The sequence below is a fragment of the Notothenia coriiceps genome, unplaced genomic scaffold (genome assembly GCF_000735185.1).
Source record: "Notothenia coriiceps isolate Sejong01 unplaced genomic scaffold, NC01 NC01_scaffold00029967, whole genome shotgun sequence".
NCBI lineage: Eukaryota > Metazoa > Chordata > Actinopteri > Perciformes > Nototheniidae > Notothenia > Notothenia coriiceps.
Window position 1 is genome coordinate 25,315 of NW_011362668.1, and position 9,674 is coordinate 34,988.

A 9,674-nucleotide genomic window follows, 5' to 3' on the forward strand; every position below is an offset into this window, starting at 1 on the left:
CCACCCCCCTCCCTCCCTCTGGCCCTGTAGCACTGCTGTGTTCACTGAGCAGGAATGATAGCCTCTTTCTCTGGATCGATGAGGACTCTATCCATGCCCCGTAAACTAAAAACGCAATTTCTCGCTCCCCCCCCTTTTTTTCTAATCTCCTGTTCCTTCCTCTGTCCCATCTTTTCCGTCTCGTTTTCTTTTACATCGTCTCTGTCTCTCCATCATCCGAGCAAAAACGTATTTTCTTCTCACTCCCCTGACTGTCTCCCTCACTCTCCTCCCTCCTGTTATCTCTGTTATCTCCATCTCTGTGTCGCCGACAGCCACTGTCCATTTATTGCCCCTTCTCGCACTAATCCACCATCATCAATACACATCTTGTCAGCATGTGTGTGTAGCACTCTGGTTGTTTATTGTGCACAGGCGCCAGTTACTTTTATTCATATGTGTGTGTCTTTTTGTGTGCAGATATTCATGAGGGAAATAAACACTACTGTCTGTGCCTGAACAATATGAGTAATGTATATTATTCCCAGAAACCCAAGGCAATAACAGAGAGACAGGAAGCTAATACAGTTCACTTAAACAATGAGGAAGCAGAAATGGCCTACAACTGCCATACTCATAATGTAAATGGAAGTTTCATACTCAAAACGATTAAATTAAATGTTGAGAAGTATTGCCCAATTGTCAAATTGATATTCAGTTTTTGTTCTTTGAAACACAGCATTCATTTGAGCATTCGTGCAAAACGTGACTATACATTTCTACGAACAATTGTTTGATTTTTTGAAAATAGCTACAAATATATTTATATATTCTTAGAAGATGTTAACATTGTGACCAAGGCTGTTCAAATGTTTGAATAGTCTCAATGTTACTGCATCAACTCCTGCCTTCACTAGATTAAGACTGGAATTTGAATCCCACCACATGACCACATGACGCAGTCTTGGTTAACAAATGCAATCTCCTCATACTTTCGGCTTAATTTCCTAAAGTATTTGCATGCGTGGGCTCAGGATGAAAGACTAATATTTTACGACACTGAGACAAATTAGAGACTAAAAGAGAGAGCTTTTCTGGTTTATTCTTATCTCAACAACACTGATAGAAATAAGCACACACTCTAGTCTGATCACTGCACGAACATGTTGGTGTTCATCCTCAGCCCTCACTGATGCTTCTAAACACAGACTGATCTTTCTCCGTCTCCACATACGACACGCTGCCATGCTAAAGGCCATGCTAATGTTGCTGGTAGCTCAGGTTGTATTCTGGTGGTTTTCCAGTGCAAATATTGCAGACTTAATGTGAAACTATGAATATTTCAGCAGGGCTCCCCATTAGACCCTGGAGCGACGGAATACCACACAGAGCAGGAGCAGACGAGATGGTAACCACGCTCAGAGTCTGATCACTTTAACAGCCATTGATCTTAGTGTGCTGATCGACCTTTGAAAAATGTGTACGTGTTATTCCTAGTTTCTGGAGGAGTGCTGCAAAATCATATCAAATCATCAATCGTTGCATTAAACAGCACATTGATTGCAGTTTACAGAGCTACTTAGCCGCAGTCCACACACGCTGTAAAGACAAATGTAGAGAAAATGAGGGCGAAGCGAGAGCTAAATTGAATAATCTCGCTAAGACTATTACAGTGATGATCTCTAATTATACAGCTCACTCAAATGAGAAAAGGTTAGAGCGATAGTAGGGTCCCTTTCTGGTCTGCGCTCAGCCAAAAAGGCTTTTTGGCAGCAGAGCCTTTTTGGTTGCAGATAGGACCTTTCATGCTGAACTATTCTTAAATCAATAATGGAGAGATCAATTGATCGCCTGGCAACACCCAATTGGCTCTGTAGTGCCCATAGAACTGAGATATTAATATTGATCCTTCCTCAAGCCGCAATATCAGAGCACTGCAAAGACAAAGCCATCCTACTGTGAACTAACTGAGGCCAGAATAAGCTTTATTGTCGCCAGATTCGACAAGTTTCAGTCAAGAAAAATGTGGCTGAATTAGTTGTACTTTTTGAGTTGCTAATAATGGACATTTTACAACAATGCCCCTAACCAATTATGTGTACACATCTACCATCCTTTCAATAATATCAGTTACTGATACCCATATAAACTTTATAACAAAATCCTTACTATATATAAAGTCAGATTTGATGTTGTATTTAAAGAAATTAAATGCAAAAATCACAACAGAAACATTTGTAGATTCTTCCATCACTATATTTTATAGGCTAAAAGCCTGATTCCACAAGTACAATCATTTTTTAGAGAAATGTTGGAGCTGAAACAACAAGTGTATTAATGTATTGGTTGATAAAAAAAAAGTCATTGTTGACCATTCAGTAGTCTAATACAAATGTTATCAAATGGCTCAACTTTCATTTACATTAGTTAAATGTTTCTTTTGAAAAGTGAAAAAACATATTTTTGTGGAATGTACCACATTGAATATGAACTAACAATAGCCTATTTCACAAAAAACTTTGAAAAAAAATATGAGCCACAAGATGGAAAAAGGACAGCCTATCAAAACGTTTTAAGTTTACGAGGTAGGCTACACCTGAATGCATCATGTTGTGTCCCAAAAGTTGACCGTACAAAGCGATTTAGACGTGCTATCAACTTTAAGTGAAGAGTAGTAGCAAATAATCATCATTCTCAAAACACTTTACTCAGCGTTGCCGCAAAAACTAAAACTTCTGCAGCCTACAAACTAGATTTCCTGTCAATGACGAGTTAGTTGTTTACCTGACTCACGTTTCTGCCATGTGTTTTTGCCACACCGGTGACATCCGGGAAGCAGGAGGCCTTTAACCGGTAAGCTAGCTGTGTTGTAGTTGTAATATTGTTGTTTCTGTTTGCTTATATCTGCTTTTTACATCGGGCATGCGCAATTATGGGGGGGTGGAGATCAATAACATGCTAGGTGAATCGCATTAGCTGCTTTTTCATTCCTGATGAAAATTGAAGGCCCAGATCGATCTCTATTATGACTTTGTGACGCTTAATCATTATGTTATTCTAACTAGTGTCAAACAACTACACTGAGACCTTTTTAATGCAAATTATCAAAGGTCCATACTATTTTGCCAAGGGTTGATCCAACGATTGAATTAGATACATTTTAGATTTAACCTACAAAGGCTATTTTCTAACTCTATTCAAAAATATCAATGTTTTCATATAAGTATTTTTTCTTATGTTTTAGTGCAGAAAAAATGGCATCATAGCTTTTGCAAGTGGTTTAGAGTCCCAGTGGTTCTCAACTGGTCAGGCCTCCGGACCCACTTTTATGTGGTCAATAAATCGCGACCCTAAATTTTAAACCACTAAAATCTATTCAACAAAAAATCGTGCTGTAATATATACGCTTTTCAGCATATAATATTAATTCAAGTGAAGTACAGTATCCCTTATAGGCTATCCCTTCACAGAACTAAAGAATGCTTTTAAAATGAAAAGGCAGATTTGGAGCCAATCCTGCAAATTCACCACACGTGAAAAACATGACATGCTGAAAACCCAACCCCAGGAGATTTTAAGAAATACTAGCATAATAAACTACACATTCTGTGAAGAAAATACATAAATACTATATTAATAATATTTTATGCCATCATTTTTTTTTCACTTTGTTCTGACAGCTGAACTTGCTGCTCCACACAGAGAGAAGAGCAAAGAGGAGAGAGTCTGTGTGAATTACTTTAAAGGGGACCTATCATGCAAAATGCACTTTTGTACGTCTTTAATACATGAATGTGTCCCCGGTGTTCCAGGGAACTCACCAAGTGTCAGAAAACACAACCCTCTCTATTTTCCTCCATACCCAAATCTCTAAAAAAAAGGGCTTCAACGAATCTGATACAGACTGATCCAGATTTGAACACTGTCCTAACATCAGGACGGTGGCGCTACGGCTATTGGTCAATTCTCCACCTATCAGGGGAACGAGAGGTTGGGCCACGGCCGGCCATTGCCGCTCGAAAGCGCTGGAGACGCTGTAGTACATATGCCAGGCCTGTAAGTGGGGCTGTAGTCTGCCACAAAAGCAGCGAAGAAGAATTCCCTTGCATGGTTGCCCTTCTGTTTATTCTCTCCGCTGTGGCTCTTTTTGTCCCTCCCCGAGGCAAGCGTTTGCGCCTCCTCCTTTAAAACAAATGAATAATGACTCTATATAATCATATATTAGGGATAATGTGCAGCGACGCGGTCATTATGGGGAAAAGAACACCGACAGGCTGATCAGGAGCCCGACGCGAAGCGGAGGGATCTAGATCGTCATGAAGGCACATTATGCAATGTGCACATTATCCCGCTTATTACATGGCCACATTCTCAACAAAGTAACGACATGTCTCCAAATATTAATTGAAACGCATTTATGGATTTAGAAATGATTTTATTGATTTAAAAAATAGCTGTATGATTTGATTTAAATTGACATGCATCCGCTAAGAAAAATAGTCAGTTGTTACTGTTTGAACTAACGTAGCAACGGCAGGAACTGCTTCGATAGTTTTTTTGAGGAGCTTTTTGATCACAGATTTGAAAACATCGTTGCTTGCTTTAAAAGTAGCACAATTCATTATGTCAAACCTTGGAAAGTATCTAGATATCCCTGCCCTAATGCAAAAGTAACTGCCAACTCCCCTCTCCTGCAGGGGGGCGTGGTCAGTTGCAGCTCACAGAATCAGCCCCCTGCAAAAACAGGGCTGGAAAGAGCAAATAGAGCGAAATGAGGCATGGCTAAAATGCAGGATCTGTTTGGTATTTTGAAAAAAAAAAATATTGATATACTTTATATAGGTATGGCCCTACAATATATGTTTCAAATATAGAATGATAGGTCCACTTTAAATTGTGGGTAGATAGCTCCCATTGTTCTGTGACCTGTCAATCATCAAACCGGGAGTCATATCTCATTATGTTTTTTAATATGTGCTATATAAATAAAGTGGATTGGATTGGAATAGTTCTACCACAAAGTTATTCTCCGTGGGGACTTCAGGCAACAATCTTGATTCTGATTGGCCAGAAGACTCGAAAAAACCTCAGCAAAGATGTTTTATTGAGAAGATGATCACTACGTGACAGAAGTTTTCAAAACCGTTTATGGTCTCCGGTACTTCCACTCCAACGCCTACTGCATGCACAGCGTTAGAAAATCGGGCCTTCAAAATAAAGGTTTGACTTTCTTTTTCTTCACTCACACATCTGCGACCCACTCGAAACGGGTCCACGACCCACTTGTTGAGAACCACTGGTTTAGACTACTAAATAATCTACAGTTAAAACACTCTATGCTATGCAATCCTTGTACAGGTGATGTGCTATTTGGTTCATTTATATTATTTACAGCCAAAGGAGCTCAGCTGTCAGATGACAGACGGTATAGCTTTCTAAAGTGGTGCATATTTCAGGGATTGCAATACATCATCTGAATTGCATAATGCCTTTTATAACTGATGTTACCTAAGCCTTTTTTGGATGTCTATAAGTCTTGAGGCTATGTTATCACCAGGTCGGAGCCAAAAACGATTTGCCCACATACAGAGATGGAACAGTAGAGACTATAGACCATATCTGTATTTGTGTCTTATACGTACCTTTTTGTGTAGTCTACAAAGGATTTACTGTTAATAAGCATAATTATATTTGTCTATTTTAGTGCACTTTTCCAGGCACAAGTTATTTTAGATCTTTTTTTGAAGTCTACTTTGGATACACGTCTACACCTTCTGGCATCACAGCAACATAACTTGCCTGGGTGTAAGTCAACCTTTTTCTTGAAATTAAAACTCTTGACATTCCAAGTGACTCTTATCTTCTCTTTCTCCACTACTTAAGTTTCTATTAAACCTTGGTGCTCTCCTTCTGCTTCTGTTTAATCTCCAGGGCCACACTGTGTGCTGCTACTACCGTTGCAAATTCATTCACACAAACACACACAAAAACTCACACAATCTTGCACAAATCACACATGAGAGCACACAGTTTTACACATGGGATCACACACACGTTCTCACATACAAATGAAGGCCTCTGTTGTGTGACTGCTGTGCATTTCTTATCACAGATGCAGCCCCTATCCACTGATCTGATCCTGTTGCTGCTGTGTGTTGGGAGTCAGGCCAAAGAGATAGAGACAGAGGAAATGAGAGAGCGAGATAAAGGCAGAAAGTGACAGAGTGAGAGGGAGAGACGATAGGAGGGTGGTTGTAATGTGCAGGTTGAGATGCTGCAGAGATCAGTGGGCTGAAAAAGTGCAGCAGAAAAGTGATGACAGGCTAAACTGAGTGAGGCAAACTTTCTAGACTGTAGCACTGCCAAGGAAATGGTTAGTTGATATTCATTAAGTGCAGTCATAAAGCAGAGAAAAAAGATTATGGCACTTGCATACACACACACAGTCACTAAAGCAACAAGGATGACTTGGCTGTGCGTCAAATGCATCTGTTTTAAGATGCAGCTGATCAAAGCGGTGCTGTAAAACTAATCCAAGCACATTTTTACGTCCTTGGGTGATGAGACTCTCGCACACTGTGCTCCATATCCAGTAACCCCTGCATCAGGTCAACTCAGCACCACAGACCTGTTTATTATGCATGGCCTGCAGGGGAAATGACAGGAGACATCCCCCTCACACAGCAGGATGGCCACATCCTTGCGGCAGCATCTGAGACAGGTGGTGAAATGTCCTTGAGCGCCCTTGCACAGCCAACAAATGCGAGACTGCTTTTGTGTGCATGTCTGTGTATGTTGCAGTCTTATGTAAGAAAGTATAAACAGTAAAAGTAGGGTTTTTTCTCATTCCATCACCACTACTGTGAGGTAAAAAAGACTTAATCTGAGTCTGTCTGCATACAGGTTTAACATGATGTGTTTTGTAGCGCCTCTGTATGGAACCTCTGTAAGTTAGCCCAGGTGTGCGACCATGTGCTCATTTCTTCAAACATTTGTTTGCATGTGGATTGAGTTTACAGTCTCTGAGGATGATGACAATCAGATGTTCTCCCTTAAGGAGAGATACTCATTAGTACTCCACAGCTTATGGAGCTCATAAGAGTGATATTTCATGTTGGTACCGTTTTCTACAGCATTCTTGTTTGAACTCAAAGAATGATCAACCAACAAAACATAGTGCTCAGGGGAACTGGATATTGTGAAGCAAGTTTACAGCAGCTTAATAACAAGACACCTTATTGTCCTATTAGTTTGCTCTATTTGAAGTGTGGGTTATATTTGTGACAATTTTCTGTTTGGTTAAATCCTTTTTAAAGAGATCTAAAGTGACTCCAGTACAATTTATATATTTGATATGTGGTATGCACTCTTTTAAGTTATTATTAGAAGGCTTTTATATCCATAAACATGTTCAATCATCAACCAAATCCAACATTAACTTAAGTATTCTATTCAAATGAGAGTTTGCTCATGTAATGTTCAAGCACATAACCAGTATATGTGTACAATTATATTTGTTTATTTACCTGTAAAACACTGTGTTTTTGAAAAGTGTAATTTAATCAAAAGTTATGATGACACAAATCAAACTCCACTCTTAACTAATAAATGGCAGATTGACTGCAGGTGAAAGTGTTTTTTTACTGTATGCTGCCGTTGTGAATACTCCTCTGGATGTATTGTGATGACCGTGAGTGGTGCAAAGCCCACTTTCTGGCTGGCTGTGTGTGTTTGTGTGTGTGTGTGTGTGTGTGTGTTGATGACGATTATGTATGTGTGCTGCAGAGAAAGCAGGAGCATGTTGTCGCCATGGGTGATGATGAACAGTTAGTCAGTGAAGGCAGATGGCCAGGCGCGTGTGTGTGTGTGTGGCCTAGCATTACTATACTTGTGGGGACCTACATTTGTTTACAAAGTCACGTGTGGGGACTCGCCTCCCTTATGGGGACAAAATGGAGGTCCCCATGAGGGGAATCATTAATTTTAGGGTGAAGACTTGGTTAGGTTTAAGGTTAGGGTTAGTGTAAAGGTAAGGGTTAGGGTAAGTCTCCAGGAAATGCATGTAAGTCAATGTAATGTCCCCTGAAGTGATGTATACATGGTATGTGTGTGTGTGTGTGTGTGTGTGTGTGTGTGTGTGTGTGTGTGTGTGTGAAGGTGTGTTAGTGTGTGGTTATGTGTGCTGCTACACAGCCAGTAACAAACAGTATTTTCCCTTGGAGGCACTGAGCTGGCCTCTGCCCTGTCACTACTATGGATTGGCTGAAAATATTAAGGCAGCCGTAATTCAACCAATCAGCTGATGTGTTTTCCACTCTGCTACGAGCAAACACTCACTGAGCAGAAATTAACAATAAATTAGTGCCAACTTACGGAGGTAAAATATGTCTGAGGACCCTAATGACTTAACGCATACCTCATTTGCTCTGAATGCAACGCAACAACAACAATGTTATAAATAAGGCTCATCTCCTCAGTGCATGTCCTCCACAAAGACAGAAAGATAATTTATCTGCACGCTGAAGCAGAAGGCTTTTCCTGCTCTGCTGATTGACACATCATCTGTCCTCTGATGACAGGATGTAGAAGTTTCATTAACCTGCCCACTCAATGCAGGACCTCAGTGTTAATGAGAGAGAGAGAGGAGGGGAGTACGTGGATGATAACATAATTTCTCCCCCACCTCTCTCTCTGTCTCTAATGTATATTTAGAATGGAAAGGATAGCTGGTGCAATAGTGGATTGGTCTTTTTTTGAGTTCATGTATTGTAAATGCATGCTTATATTCACAAAGCCTTCTATACCTGCTGATGTGCAAGCTATTTTTTATTAATCCTCAGCCTATTAGCAGCAAAACAATGTAAATGCTTTAAATTACCCTCAGAATTAGCCATATTGTTGTTTTTTGTTGGCAAAGTGTAACGTATCCTAAATACATATAGCAATACTACCTAGTCCATCCAATTATAACCACATGGTGTTACTTTATAAAGTAAGGCCTCTAACAGCTAGCTACCCTAAATGAAAAAGATTTATTTCAGGTTGTAAACGGATAATCATGTGAGCTCATGCAGTTGCTAATGTTTGTTCAGTTTGCGCATGTGATATATAGAGTGGGCAATATTTATATCATTCCGTCGCGCTCACTGCTGAGAAAAATGGTGACACAGCAATGAAAGAGTCATTTTCTCCACGTCTGCCTCTCCTCAATATCTAACCACTCCTTTTGTTTTCACGCTCACTCCCTCGTTACTTTGAAGAAACCTATTCCAGACCTTCTGAAAGCACGAACGCACGGTGCCTTTGGCCCTTGAAAGGTGACGATGCACTCAAAGGCGCATCGATGGAGCCATTAGACGGACAAGTTACTCACCTCCCGCAATGGCGAGGAGAGCCAGCAGCAGCAGCCAGGCGTCCATCATCGTGCGTGCGTCCGAGCCCGAAAGGTGTTCACCGATATGGAGAGGCCACCCCAACACACCCGCAGTGATACTCCCTCCTCCTTACGACCCAAAGCCCCCCTTTCACTCTCTACCTGACATGGTGACGTCAGGGCTCTCCATCGGTCAGCACTTCTTCGCCGGGAAAAAAAGGGGGGAAATAGAAATACCTCTGCGGGGCCAGGTGAGCTGTGCGCTGGCTCGTGCGGTGCTGCTGTCCACTGCTGAACGCTCCGACAGGCGGGGGCGGGGTGG

The 9,674-nt window shown here is 40.9% G+C and overlaps 1 protein-coding gene across 1 annotated transcript in view; it reads right to left on the minus strand.

The window, feature by feature from the left end:
- chrnb2 (cholinergic receptor, nicotinic, beta 2) overlaps positions 1-9,654 on the minus strand; it is a 22,633-nt gene extending 12,979 nt beyond the window's left edge. The window contains exon 1 of the mRNA XM_010787031.1: positions 9,353-9,654. Coding sequence (XP_010785333.1) covers positions 9,353-9,401 — 49 coding nt within the window. The 5' untranslated portion in view covers positions 9,402-9,654. The remainder of the gene's footprint in view (positions 1-9,352) is intronic.
- Positions 9,655-9,674: the final 20 nt, after the last annotated feature.